Raw genomic sequence first — 15,410 nt, forward strand, 5'->3', positions numbered from 1 at the left:
CAGGAATTTACTGCACCTGCGGAATTAGAACGTGGACAAGTACAAACGTGGGACACTGCAGTACTAGATAGACGTGCACGGGGGGGGGGGGGGGGGAGGGGGGGGACCCTGGGCGCAGAAGAAGAACTGAAAGTGAAAATTATACATTTGGATAAAATGACGGTTGTATTATTACATTATTGTTCTTTATTTATTAATAGTTTATTATTAGATCATTCTTACATTATATTAATATTACTACATCTAGTCTGATTCATGTTTATAAATAAAGAAGTTAAGCAACCAACTAAGCGTTACCATGCTGCACTGCAGGGGGGGGGGGGGGGGGGGGGCAGATGTAACATGTGCAGAAAGAGTTGGGGGGGGGGGGTAAGTGGTCCAAACTGAAAACTAAATCACAGTTTAAAAATAAGGCTGACTAACATCTGTTCGCTCCATGCAAAAGCAGCCGGTATTTACCCTGCACAGAAAACAAATGCATTTGCTTCCCCTGAATGACCAATCAGACGCCCATTAATTAGCAGGGAGTGATGGCGGGTGTAGGGGGAGGGGTGGTCTAATGTGTACGCACTTCAGTGATGAAAGCCAGGGAAACTCAAAAATTTCCCCCCAAAAAATGCCAAATAATAATTATAATAATAATATATGTATACCAGGCATGTCCAAACTGTGGCCCTCCAGTTGTTGCGAAACTACGCATCCCAGCATGCTTTGCCATAGTTTTAGCATTCCCTAATAGCAAAATGGTGGCAAGGCATGATGGGACTTGTAGTTTCACAACAGCTGGAGGGCCATAGTTTGGACATGCCTACTGTATACAGTAGGTGCACTCTGTTAGGTTCGTCTCATAAATAGATGTAATCATTACCCTCTGATTCTGGGCAAGAACTTGCTTTTCTTTTCCTTTATCTTATCCTTTTTCATCCATTCCACACTCTCTGTCCTTCCTATCCTCATTTCCTGCTGATTGGCTGGATCTGTCCGTGGATGGGTTAGAGGTCCTGGTTTGTCATTGGGCAAGTATTTGGTTATACTGTTTATTTACTTTGTATTGGATTAATTTGTTTCTTTTTCTAGATTCTCATTTTATTTTATGGTTCTATCTTTGACATTATAATGGTTCCATGTGCTCTAGAGACTTTAAACCGCACGTCCCCGTTCTTAGATGTCTTTTGAGGTTCATTAAAATGGAATGGGATCATTCGTCAGACTGCATTTAGGTCTACAGTCATTAGGTCGACCCCACTAGGTCGACTGGCAGGAAGGTCGACCTGACTTAAGGTCGACATGGGCCAAGGTCGACATGACTTAAGGTTGAATTTGCATAAAGGTCGACATGAGGAAGGTCGACTGGTCATAAGGTCGACATGGGTTTTTCACTGTTTTTTGATCCGAATGTCGACACAGTCGACATGGACACAGTTGGCAATGAGAATCGGACCCTCGCATCGCTCGCTTCGCTCGCAATGCTTCGGGCACGGTGCCTCGCTGCGCTCGGCACACTATTTTATTCTCCCACCACGCCCTAGTGGATGGTGGGACATGAAATACCGCCTGTCGGCACATGTCGGCTCAAAAAACAGTGAAAAACCCATGTCGACCTTATGACCAGTCGACCTTCCTCATGTCGACCTTTATGCAAATTCGACCTTAAGTCATGTCGACCTTGGCCCATGTCGACCTTAAGTCAGGTCGACCTTCCTGCCAGTCGACCTAGTGGGGGTCGACCTAATGACTGTAGACCTAAGTTCATTCTAATAGATGACCGCTTCCCCATTAAAATATATTTGGGAAAAAAAATATGTAGTTGCAGTCCCCAATGTTAGAAAAGAATTTCCAGAGACACCTATCTCACGGTCGGATTAAGACATTTGCAGGGATCCAATGGCGTGCGTACCTCGGAGTTTAGAGATCTGCTCAGGATCTGTAGGAGGAGCAAATCTCTGTCTGCAAATCCGGTTGTGCTGCCCTGAAGCTGCATCACGAATGAGGGCTGGGAAGGAGCAACGAGGGTCAGTGTTCCAAAAAAGGGGGAGGTCTTCCCTGTCTTCTGGGTTTGCATTAGTTATGAATACTGTCCTGTGACCTCACAATACGGCCACCTAGCTAAAACTGGCACTGTAACATCCCCCCTCCCCCTAACAGTACACATGACCAAATCAGGTAGCCAGGAAACAGTTCAGCAGATAACCCCTATAAGTATTACAGAATAACCTGTAGACTATACAGTATATCCCCATAACGCACATATAGCAGAACTGATTTTTTTTTTTTCAGGCTTAAACGAGAACATGCATAAAGGTCGGAGGTTAATCGATGTAGGAAGTAGGTAAGAAAAGGAGGTCGATTCGGGTCAGGTCAGAGCCTCCCGTCGCAGTCATGTGTTTTGGTGACATCATAAAGCCATGCTGATTTTTGCAGCAGATGTTAAGGATGGCAGACTAAAAATAGGCCTCATTGTAGAACGAAACCAGAGCCAGATGTGGTGTAGTACGTAGAGAATAACAGCATCACGCGTGTTCTGTGCAGGCACGCACGCCAGCAGTGCAGAGCAAGACAGCACATGTCAATAGCTGGCATACACCGGGATGCTAGACCCCACACGTGAAGCTTGACACGTATGGTCATGGCTTCATTGCAACTGGATTACTGCCGTGCAACATGTATGTTAGCTGCTGCACTTGCATTTACTGTGTTGGCATTCTACAGCAAAATATACTATACCCAGCCCATCCTGTATAATAGGCCTCATCACAGAAACTCAATGGGGCAGATGTAATAAGCTTTGGAGAGATAATGCAACCAACCAATCAGCTCGACCAAACAGCGTGCAACATGCACATCTCATGAGCCCAACAAAATGGCTGCCTCCTTTGCATGTTGAGCATTGCAACATGGAAGTTCGGAACGGTTTGCCTGGTACTTTATTTCTCTCTACGTCACTGTAGAGCAAAACTGTGTTTATTTGCCCTACAGAGAGAATGAAACGGTGAAGCTGGCGGCACACAGGGAATGAATAAGCATGTCACTTTACTCATTCGTCAAAGAACGTTGACCATAAATGTTAAATATACTGAATCATCCATATTGGCAGCATAACTGCAAATAGCGGTTAGCTTACCGCCTCACATCACTGTGGTCTTGGGTTCAATTCCCACCGAGGCACTGTATGTGTGGAGTTTGTACGTTTCTCATATGTGATTATTAACGCAAAGAACAACACTTGCGGTAAGATCTGTCCTCCGCGATGTGGCTCCGGCGCTGGACTTCCCGGTCGGAGGCCCAGGAGTCCCTCTGTGCATGCACAGAGAGACCGGCCGTGGGGCATGCTGGGAGTGATCTGCAACGGATCCCTCACACAGCGCTGCGGTAGGAAGCCGATAGGCATCTATTAACCCCCGCAGAAGCACCCGGCGTGCGGCTTTTAGTGAATTTCGGGGGGGTTTTACCATATTTTTGCTTTAGTGCATCCTTACACTGGTGGAAATAAAACTCATTATGGGAGACGATTACACCCGCCCCTCGGATTAGACACGTCAATACTAATTTGTGGCACAGTTAGTTAGACGCAGTTACAAGGGAATGGATCCCGGCACATAATACAGATCATTAAGCAGCAGTAGTCGCTAGCAAACACGTACGCTCTCTTCCCAATGTATACTCGGTTATAAAGGGAACTGTAACGGACTGCATGCTAGGTCGTCACTGGCAACGTTGCACAAGTCAAACATTTCTCATTTATCCAACTTGCAGTTATGTAAAACAGAACTGTGTCAACCTGTGCAATGTTGTCAGTGACGACATACCATATAAATGCCGCAACGTATGCGAGAAGGGGCATCCGGGCCCAGCGTCAACAATCGCTAGGTCTAGTGAGTAGGTAGACACCTAAGAATGGTCAACAGACCCAATGTTGACAAAGTCGACACAAGCATCAGGTCAACAGTCAAAAGGTTGACACACAATTTTTTTTCACTTTTTTCGAGCCGACATGTGCCGACAGGCGGTATTTCATGCCCTACCATCCAATACTGTGTGGTGGGAGAATAAAGCGGTGTGCCAAGCGCAGCGAGCCATGTAAGGTGATGCGGTACTCTAAGAAGGTATCAATGTCGACTGTGTCGACACTCAGAAGGTAAACTGTGAAAGATGTGTGTCGACTTTTTGACGGTCGTCGTAATAATGCTTGCGTCGACTCCTGTCACTTTCGACCTTGAGTCTATTGACCATTCGTAGGTGTTGACCAATGGTGGTCAACGTAGACCTTCTATACCAGGGATGGGGAACCTTCGACCCTTCAGCTGTTGTTGAACTACACATCCCAGTATGCCCTGCTACATTTTTGCTATTTGGGCATGCTTAAACTGTTGCAGGGCATGCTGGGATATGTAGTTCAACAACAGCTGAAGGGCCGAAGGTTCCCCATCCCTGTTCTATACCATAACCGCGAGAAAGGGCGGTCATTACGAATCACCTTCCGGATATTTTTGCTAAAGAGCCCTGAAACCCCCAAACAGACTATCAGCAATATCTGACCTATGGTCTGTGTAAACTATGCAGTAATGTGTGTGGAATTCCCCAACGTTCCAGGTGTTCTAAGAAATGCACAATCTTGCCACGTCTTCCTCCAGACAAAAAAGGACACCCCCACCACCCCACCTCAAGCTGCATTAAGCATCGGCCACATACCAGCAGGAGCGGAAGGAATAAAAGCAATTAATAACGGCGCAACTAACATACTGTACTAAACACACAAAAACACATTACACGTAAAAAAAAGAAAAACATCAACAACCATAACTTTATGCAAAAACGACAAAATTAAAAAGGAGCACCCAGTCTGGAAAAGGGCAGCAGTACTGTCTGTAAATTAAGTTGGGAATGGGAATATTAACAGACTAGTTACCTGCAGGTCAAACTGGCAGAACATCATAGCAGTACTGTCAGATTTGAATTGTTCCGTTGGCCCGCCGGTGCGAACAACACTTGTATTTGCTCCCATAGAGGTGAGGAGCAGTGTTGGCATAGGCTAGAGTAGACGCACCATAAGATTTCTGTTGCACACTTATCTGGGGGTGGTATAAAAGATCGACACGGTCTATATAGACAGTCAGTAGGTTGACACCATTTTGTCAGCATGAATTAGGTCGACAAAATGTCGATGGGGTCAAAATGTTGTGACAATGTTTAACACAAAAACGGTCAACGCTTTTTTTACAGGATCTTGTAGATTTCTGGGACCACACCAATAGAAATGCGTTCGCTCGCTTTGCCTCGGGCAAGGGTTACTATTCCCAATTATAGTCCACATAAAACAAGCAAACGCTTGGAAAACGTGATATGCGCGACGACCATTTCTGTGCTTAGCACGGTCATGTTGACCTTTTGAACCTATCGACCTATAATGCATGTCGACATAGAGGGACAATGTAACAGTCCGCTGAGCATGGTTAGCGTAGTGGTACACTCATTTGGGGTCCATGTCGACCGTTCTCAACACTGACAGCCAAATATTATGAAATACTCATGTTGACCTTTTCATGACCGTGTCAACCTTTGTACCGTGTCAATCTTTTTGCCCTGTCAACCTTTTGTGGTTGTCCTACTGACTGTTAATCTAGACACGGTCTAGCTAATTATCCGCACCCTGCAGCACCTAGCAAAGTACATAAACCAATGAGAAAAACAAGAAAACAGCGACTTACTGTACAAGACAACAAAGGACAAGTACAAGCTATAGAAACATGGCTGCAATGGTGGACAGGACACAGAGATTAGCAAAAGCCGAGGGGGGGTTGTCCCGAATGTCGACATGGAAACCGTCAACGCGGACCGTGCCATGCTTCGGGCACGCTATTATATTCTCCCTCCACGCCGAGGTATATGGTAGGGTATAAAATACCACCTGACGGCTAAAAAAAACAAAGTGAAAAATGCAGATCGACCTAAATCATGTCAACCTAGTAGGCATATCCCATCATCCTTCCTAACAAAGAATGTTAAAAGGCCGCCATATTTATATTATTTAAACCACACCAACGCCGACACGGAGGTTGACTCAGGATAGGGGAATTCTTGGCCCATTCACCTGTCAGAGCCTCTGGAGGGCTGAATGATTGTAGCCAGCATTCCACGGAACAAAGACAATTCTATGCTCCGCCGTCACTGGATTTTTTCCCTTTCTGTTTGTGTTGTCTGCGGTTTTCAGATTTCATTATAGTCTTGGACACTGAAGATGAAATTCCTTTTAATTACCGCATTTGTCTGAAATCAGAGATGTCAAACTTACACAGGCTTTCATGCGGAGTTCCGTTACCAAACTCCCGGACTGACCAGAGCAGCAGATCATGAGGCCGCTCTGCAAGGAGGACCCTATGAGGATATGTGTGTGTGTGTGTGGGGGGGGGGGGGGGGGGGGGGGGGGCGAGGGATGACACTAGCTATGAGTGCAGTAGGGCTCCCGGAACATAAAAGCCAAATGGCTTTTAACGTAAGGGGCAGCGAGTATTGGAAGAGCAGTCCTTTGTGTTTACATTCACATATCTACAGTACATGTATATGGTGGTAAAAATTGGTGGGTACTTCCTCATCTTTGCGGACACCGCTTGCGCCAGTTACATTTGCCGCGAGGTGGATCGCGATTGTCCCCTTGCGGGCTTCACTTCGCTTGCCACAATTTCACTGAAGGAAATATATGGTGGCGTGGACCACGAAAATAACCCTCGCGGCTTGCCGTACGCAACGTAAGTTCCGTAGCGTAACCGGTGGCCGCAAAGATGAGGAAGAACCAACTAATGCAATGAATGCTATAGGCTGGGAATACATTAAACAATTTATTGGGACTCTAAATGCATAGGGTATGGTCGAGACCAATCAGCGAGGGTCCTGTACATCTCCAGTGTCCATAGACTTCCTGACTTCATGAGCCAATGTTTTCCGGATCTGCGCCAATGCTGCAAATGTGTACGCAGTTACGAGACACTACGCAGGCTCCATAGAAATTGCGGAGGCTTATTTTCTTACATTCCATCATGACAATGGCCCTTATTCTGGTTGGTGCGGTAATATCCGCGTGCGTGCGTGCCGACAATGTTTTTTGTCTGCGGATGTGCAGAGGCATCTCTGCGCATGTGCGAGCGGGGCGTACGGCCAAATCCCGCATGAAATGTGAACACTCCGAACAGGGGGTGGAGAGGGGCGTGAAGGGCTATTTGGGCTCATTACCATATGCATACGCCCCGCGTTTCATGGGCGTTCCCATGCAAACGCTGGGCGTACGCATGGTAATGCGGCCATGACGCACGTGTAGGGGGCGGACATATGACATCGCCGGATGTCAGCTGCCCGCCCAGATCCCTGCTTTTGCACGGAAAAATGTCCGTGTGGTCTGAGGTTGCGGGAGCTGGTGGACCACTCGGTCCTGCGTTCGATGGTCTGCGACCATCGAATGATGGGGGAAGTTCCCTGAGATGGAGGAGGCGTATTCCATGAAAAATACATGTGCGGTCCGTTCGGCCAGCTTCTTACAGCGTACGGACGGAGTTGGCGATCCGTATGGAAGGCGGGGTTTCGCACGCACGGTCCTGGCTGCGCATATTCGGATCTGGCCGCACCGATCAGAATAAAGGGCCAATGATCCAAAACACAAGACCAAGTCGACCTGTCATTGGCTACAGCAGAATAAAGTGAAGGTTCTGGAGTGGCCATCTCAGTCTCCTGACCGCAATATCATTGAGCCACTCTGGGGAGATCTCAAATGTGCAGTTCATGCAAGACAGCCCAAGAACTTACAGGAACTGGAGGCTTTTTGCCAAGAAGAATGGGCAGCTTTACCATCTGAGAAAATTAAGAGCCTCATCCACAACCACCACAAAAGACTTCAAGCTGTCATTGATGTTAAAGGGGGCAATACACGGTATTAAGAACAGGGGTATGTAAATTTTGATCAGGGACATTTGGGTAGTTTCTGTTGTCGTTATAATTTAAAAAGAGTAAAACAGTTGTTTGACAATAAATGGCGTCACCCAACCACTGACCATGAGTGACAGAAAAGTTTGTGAGTTATCATTCATATTCTCTGACAAATGGCCAGAAAATCACAATCACAAATTCTGCTAGGGTATGTAAACTTATGAGCACAAATATACTTGACGAAGTCTGAGAGGACGAAACGCGTTGGGTGAGCCTGGCCTTCGACCATACTTTTAAGATAAGAACTATATATTTTTCCTTTGTCTTTGTGTATAAATAAATATTCCTGGTTTTATACAATTGATCTTTTAATATTTTTATACTGATAAACTTACTACTGTTCCAGTTCGCACTAGGTTTTTATTTGTAAAACAATTAGTCGCCGTTACTTTATACATTGTTCACATTTGAGTAATCTACCACTGCTGGTGGCGCTGCTCATTCAACTTTCATACATACATACATTCACACACACAAACGTAAGGTAGTAAGTAGGCTAACCAGTTTTGTACGTCCCGCTGGAAAGCCTCTGATCACTTGCAGTTCTAATGACAGCTGATAAGATTGTGAGGACTATGATGGAAACTCTAGAACATAAGGACCCCTTAACCCAGACAAACAAGCAGGTCGTGCAGAGGCCGCAGACTCGGAGGAGACCACACTGCCTACATTATGTACAATTATACATCTACCTGGCTTATGAATGAACCAACAACTCAGCGATAACCAGATTATGTGTAGGATACGCAGGAAGCCTGCAGGAAGGCCTAACGAGGACTAAATTGCTCCTTGGGTAATCTTCTACATTCTAGAACCAATTACATATTTCATGCTCATAGTGATAGAGTGTATTTATTTTTTTCCGTCGTACCTATGTACAGCGGGGTAGGATGAGCCAGTGGGGTAAGATCATGCACCACTGTACACATCTGTTGTCATGTGCCCATGATGCTGCGATATATTGTGCATCGGCTGGGCCACAGGGCTGACAAAACATCGGCACTCAGAAATATCGTCTGTACACACCACCATTCAGTGGAACGGGCATTATATATCGGTCAGTGTCACTCTCTCCACATTTTGATCTATCTACCCCCAAAGTGATTTATGGAAGAAGATACCTAAAAGGCCAAAGGAACGGCAAGGCGGTACCTCCCAGGGCCGCTGATGGGTAGAATTCTGAATAGCCATTGAAATGCCAAACAGATGTTCTATAAAAATAGTTTAATTATTGAATGATGAACTTTGTTGGTTTGTTAAAAATTATTTAAATTTACCTTTAAAAGAAAATAAATAAAACTATTTGGGAAAGGAAATGGCAATAGTAAATATATATTTTTTTTATTATGCTCATGTTTACACCCAAAACGGACAATTGCTCAAGTTACACCAGTGGTCCAGCTCCGATCCCGACAGTCGCGTCAATGGACTGGAGATATTAAACATGTGTAAAAATCCGAATCCCCTGATCTTGGGCGGAAACAGGATTTTAACAGGTTTTGACAGATCATTTATGCCTGCTGATGGGCAAGTCTGATCGATGGAACTGCAGTGCCAGCATGTCGGGGGGGGGGGGGGGATAGAGCCCACAGGTGTATGGGTATCTTTACCCATTGACTCAGATCAATTTACGATGGATATATGTGGTGCATCTAGTAGAGTCTGGATTGAGATATAGGCCACAATGTGATAGACACCACACCAGACAGAGATACCCCTGATGAGCCACAGAGAGACTTATTTTAGCTTCCGGCCCACGTGATGGCGGTCTGGATGCAATCAGCGTAATGAAATATATTTAAAAAACTACACACAATTGAATAATTCCCCCCCCCCCCCCCCCACATCACTTTAGACAGGAGTTCAGGCATGATAGACAATTAAATTGCCCCAATTAAAGGGTCACATTTTTTTTCACTCCTGGTCTTCAGTCGAAGGTGATGGTGCAATATTAATTTGTCCCAGTGGGAGTGCGGAACTTGGTGCCCATTACCTAAGGTGCCCAAATGGCTAGAATACTGGGCACACTGCGTTTTGGTCAGACTACAAATTTTTAAATCTATCCTGGAAAACTTTGAAAAACCTGCGTTTCCCCAATATGGCTTCTCAGCAAAGCCCCCAAACTAAAATATAAAATATAGCTTTCTCAAAAATTATATTTTGTTAAAAATCTGAAAGAATTCTGAGGGGTAGATGTATGAAGCAGTGATAAGGGACCTAAACAAAATGGCACCCAGAGTCCCCTGTAGAGTGAAGAAAATCAGTCACGGTCACCAGAGAAAGCTTATTTGTATTATAATGAGGGAGAAGAAAGCAGGAGGAAAGAAACCCCCATACAGCATTGTACAGTAACCTCCTTTTAAGCTACCCACTGACTGTTCATCAGGGGCCAGCACTCTGCCTATAGCCCCCCTCGGGCAGTAAAAAGTTCAAAACACAGGATACCAAGCAAGAATGTGCTTTGAATTCACTATCGCCACCCAAACGTTTCCCATAATCTTCTCGAGGCCATCAGACAATTCCATGTTCCCAGCTCATACAAGAAAACCATTGACGCTCTCAATGAGATGACTGCAGTGACTTAGGGGCCGATTTATTAACATTATTTTTACTAAAATAATGTGATAACGGGTGTTTTCGCACCCTTTTCGCATTATTTTAGTTTCACCTAAATGTATTAAATTTGAATTGTAAGCCTTTTCGCAAATTTATCCCCTAAACCTAATTATCACAATTTTTTAGTAAGCAGATCGCATTTCACATAATTATAATGGGAAATGTGATCTACTCATATTTATTAAACTTGAATTGTAAAATTAATTCGGAAGGGTCCTGTGTGATAATATCGCCACTTCTTAGAGGCGTTATCCAGATTACATTTTTGATAAGGCTGCTCTAGCAGCCTCCTATAGCAGCACCCTCACCCTCCTCCCTCCCCTATTTGCTTTCAATACAAACCCAGGTGCAGAGAGACCTTTTATTAATCTTATCTAAGCAGTCTGCCTTCATGCTGCTGAAACTTCTGTGCACTGTACTGTGCAGAGATCCCTGCAGCTCTGTCTTTCCCCTGACCCCCCACCCCCCTTGTCGCTGCTGCCAGGGATTGGAATGTATAGCAGCAGGACAGGGAGAGTGATTCTACAATAAACAGAGACTTCTGTCCGGCTACGAGTCCTGCTGTATATTGACAGCTATGGCACCAGTCAGTGCAGGGGAGGGAGAGGGGACGGGGGAGAGACGGAGCTGCAAGGAGCTCTCCCCCGTACTGTGCCTAAACTTAACTAATAAAAGCAGGAGCTGGGCAGCCAGGGGCCAGGTGCTTCCCTAAATTATTTCTAGTAAAACAGCATAAAGAAACATACATGTGCAGCAGCAGGTGATCTGTCACACGGACGTCCTCCCACCCTCCCTCCTCCTCGCTGCTGCCGGGGACAGGAATGTACTGCAGCACTTCCAACACAGGCAGAAGAGCCCATTGTGATTCCTATGTAAACGGGGACTCTCCTGCCTGAGTTCCTGGCTGCTGTACTTTTCCATCCAGAACCACAGCAGCAGCGCTGGGGAGGGAGAGGGGATGGGGGAGAGACGGAGCTGGAGGGCGGACGTGGGAGAAACAGAACTAACCTGCACATGGATGTTTCTTCACTCTGTTTTATTAAAGATATAAAGGGAAGCACCGTCCTGCCCCTCTCCTCTGATCAGCTGCCCCAGCTCCTGCTTATGAGCAGCCGCAGGAGGACACTGTAGTACGGGGGAAAGTGAAAGTAAAAGCCGGCTGGCTAACTTTCTATTAGCTGCGCATGCGCAGTAGGATCCGGGTCCATCACAGTGCGATATTAACGGGGGGAGAGCGGGGATCTGGATTCGCAGGGACAGGGCTTTTTCGCAAGCCCTGTCCTGCGAGATGAATAATGATAAATTCATGCGATGTTAAGCAAAATCGCAATGCGAATTTAATCGTTATTATCACCATTTCATTACCATTCTTTTTACAATTTTGATAAATGGGCCCCAAAATGCACTAAAGGGGCCGATTTATTAACATTATTTTTACTAAAATAATGTGATAACGAGTGTTTTCGCACCCTTTTCGCATTATTTTAGTTTCACCTAAATGTATTAAATTTGCATTGTAAGCCTTTTCGCAAATTTATCCCCTAAACCTAATTATCGCAATTTTTTAGTAAGCAGATCGCATTTCACATAATTATAATGGGAAATGTGATCTACTCATATTTATTAAACTTGAATTGTAAAATTAATTCGGAAGGGTCCTGTGTGATAATATCGCCACTTCTTAGAGGCGTTATCCAGATTACATTTTTGATAAGGCTGCTCTAGCAGCCTCCTATAGCAGCACCCTCACCCTCCTCCCTCCCCTATTTGCTTTCAATACAAACCCAGGTGCAGAGAGACCTTTTATTAATCTAATCTAAGCAGTGACAGTCTGCCTTCATGCTGCTGAAACTTCTGTGCACTGTACTGTGCAGAGATCCCTGCAGCTCTGTCTTTCCCCTGACCCCCCACCCCCCTTGTCGCTGCTGCCAGGGATTGGAATGTATAGCAGCAGGACAGGGAGAGTGATTCTACAATTAACAGAGACTTCTGTCCGGCTACGAGTCCTGCTGTATATTGACAGCTATGGCACCAGTCAGTGCAGGGGAGGATGAGGGGACGGGGGAGAGACGGAGCTGCAAGGAGCTCTCCCCCGTACTGTGCTTAAACTTAACTAATAAAAGCAGGAGCTGGGCAGCCAGGGGCCAGGTGCTTCCCTAAATTATTTCTAGTAAAACAGCATAAAGAAACATACATGTGCAGCAGCAGGTGATCTGTCACACGGACGTCCTCCCACCCTCCCTCCTCCTCGCTGCTGCCGGGGACAGGAATGTACTGCAGCACTTCCAACACAGGCAGAAGAGCCCATTGTGATTCCTATGTAAACGGGGACTCTCCTGCCTGAGTTCCTGGCTGCTGTACTTTTCCATCCAGAACCACAGCAGCAGCGCTGGGGAGGGAGAGGGGATGGGGGAGAGACGGAGCTGGAGGGCGGACGTGGGAGAAACAGAACTAACCTGCACATGGATGTTTCTTCACTCTGTTTTATTAAAGATATAAAGGGAAGCACCGTCCTGCCCCTCTACTCTGATCTGCTGAGCTGCCCCAGCTCCTGCTTATGAGCAGCCGCAGGAGGACACTGTAGTACGGGGGAAAGTGAAAGTAAAAGCCGGCTGGCTAACTTTCTATTAGCTGCGCATGCGCAGTAGGATCCGGGTCCATCACAGTGCGATATTAACGGGGGGAGAGCGGGGATCTGGATTCGCAGGGACAGGGCTTTTTCGCAAGCCCTGTCCTGCGAGGTGAATAATGATAAATTCATGCGATGTTAAGCAAAATCGCAATGCGAATTTAATCGTTATTATCACCATTTCATTACCATTCTTTTTACAATTTTGATAAATGGGCCCCTAACTCTGAGTCCCTCCACCACTAGAATAGCCAGCATTGTACACAGGGAGCAGATCTAGAGAAGTGTGAGTACAACCAGGGCTGCACGGGCCACAGTCTAACCCAGGCTGCCCCTATGTGTCAGGGTGTAGGAAGAGATCGGGGATTAAACAATGCCAAAAGTGGGGTAAAGTAACAGACACGCAAAGTACCACTTCCAGTTCATCAGTTCTCTCTTTTGAACCTTACTTGGTTTTAGAGGGAATGGCTGGGGGGGGGGGGGGTTTCGGGGGGGGGAAGAGGTTAGAGTTAAGCTGTGGGGGAACGGTTAGTACTAGGGACTAAGGGTATGGTTAAGCTGTGGAGGAAGGGTTAGTACTAGGGACGAAGGGTATGATTGGGGTTAAGCTTCAGAGGAACGGTTAGTACAAGGGACTAAGGGTACAGTTGGGTTTAAGCTGTGGGGGAACGGTTAAGCTGTGTACACACGGGGAAGATATATTGCTAGCAATACATTGCTGAGCAATATAATTGCCCAGTGTCTCCTTTTCATTAGCGACCAGAGATGGTCACTGATGAAAGGGAACCTCTGCCGGGGGAGCCGCAGAGGTAATTAGCTGGTCGCAGGAGCAAGCTCCTGCGACCAGCGATTACAATGGGGCTGAAAACGGGAGCGAGCACCCGGCGATTTATCGCCGGGGCACACTTCCATCACTGGCAATATGGTCGCCTACGACCATATTCCCAGCGATTATAGCCCCTACAGCCCCCGTGTGTACACAGCTTTAGTACTAGGGACTAATGGTACCGTTGGGGTTAAGCTGCAAGGAACGGTTAGCACTAGGGACTGAGGGTACGGTTGGGGTTAGTACTAGGGACTAAGGAAACGGTTGGGGTTAAGCTGCGTAGGAACGGTTAGTACTAAGGACTAAGGGTACGGTTAGGGTTAAACTGCGGGGAATGGTTATTACTAGGGACTAAGGGTACGATTGGGGTTAAGCTGTGGGAAAATGGTTAGTACTAGGGACTAAAGGCACGGTTAGGGTTAAGCTGCCGGGGAACGGTTAGTACTAGGGACTAAGGGTACAGTTAGGGTTAAGCTGTGGAGGAACGGTTAGTATTAGGGACTAAGGGTACAGTTAGGGTTAAGCTGTGGAGGAATGGTTAGTATTAGATACTAAGAGTACGGTTGGGGTTAAACTGCAGGGAATGGTTAGTACTAGGGACTAAGGGTGGTTAGGCTTTGGAGGAACAGTTAGTATTAGGGACTAAGGGTACGGTTGGGGTTAGGCTGCGGGGAACGGTTAGTACTAGGGACTCAGGGTACAGTTAGGGTTAGGCTGTGGAGGAATGATTAGCATTAGGGACTCAGGGTACGGTTAGGGTTAGGCTGTGGGGGAACGGTTAGTACTTGGGACTAAGTTTACGGTTAGGGTTAGGCTGTGGGGGAACGGTTAGTACTAGGGACTAAGGGTACGGTTAGGGTTAAGTTGTGGAGGAACAGTTAGTACTAGGGACTAAGGGTACGGTTAGGGTTAAGCTGCGGGGAACGGTTAGTACTAGGGACTCAGGGTACAGTTAGGGTTAGGCTGTGGAGGAATGATTAGCATTAGGGACTCAGGGTACGGTTAGGGTTAGGCTGTGGGGGAACGGTTAGTACTTGGGACTAAGTTTACGGTTAGGGTTAGGCTGTGGGGGAACGGTTAGTACTAGGGACTAAGGGTATGGTTAGGGTTAAGCTGCGGGGAACGGTTAGTACTAGGGACTAAGGGTACGGTTAGGGTTAGGCTGTGGGGGAACGGTTAGTACTAGGGACTAAGGGTACGGTTAGGGTTAGGCTGTGGGGGAACGGTTAGTACTAGGGACTAAGGGTACGGTTAGGGTTAAGCTGCGGGGAACGGTTAGTACTAGGGACTAAGGGTACGGTTGGGGTTAGGCTGTGGAAGAATGATTAGCATTAGGGACTCAGGGTACAGTTCGGATGCTGGAAGGAA

At 46.5% G+C, this 15,410-nt stretch overlaps 1 protein-coding gene across 7 annotated transcripts in view; it reads right to left on the reverse strand.

The window, feature by feature from the left end:
- Window positions 1–15,410, reverse strand: part of ARHGEF11 (Rho guanine nucleotide exchange factor 11) — a 111,981-nt gene that overhangs the window by 82,370 nt on the left and 14,201 nt on the right. The window contains exon 1 of one of the 7 annotated variants that reach the window (XM_083166333.1): window positions 11,596–11,619. The exons of the other annotated variants lie outside the window; for them this stretch is intronic. Within the exon in view, the coding sequence (XP_083022459.1) occupies window positions 11,596–11,603 (8 nt within the window). The 5' untranslated portion in view covers window positions 11,604–11,619. Of the gene's footprint in view, window positions 1–11,595; window positions 11,620–15,410 lie in introns of those variants that run through there. 7 annotated transcript variants of the gene reach the window in all.

Source organism: Crinia signifera, chromosome 12, assembly GCF_055691185.1.
Source record: "Crinia signifera chromosome 12, ASM5569118v1, whole genome shotgun sequence".
Taxonomy (NCBI): domain Eukaryota; kingdom Metazoa; phylum Chordata; class Amphibia; order Anura; family Myobatrachidae; genus Crinia; species Crinia signifera.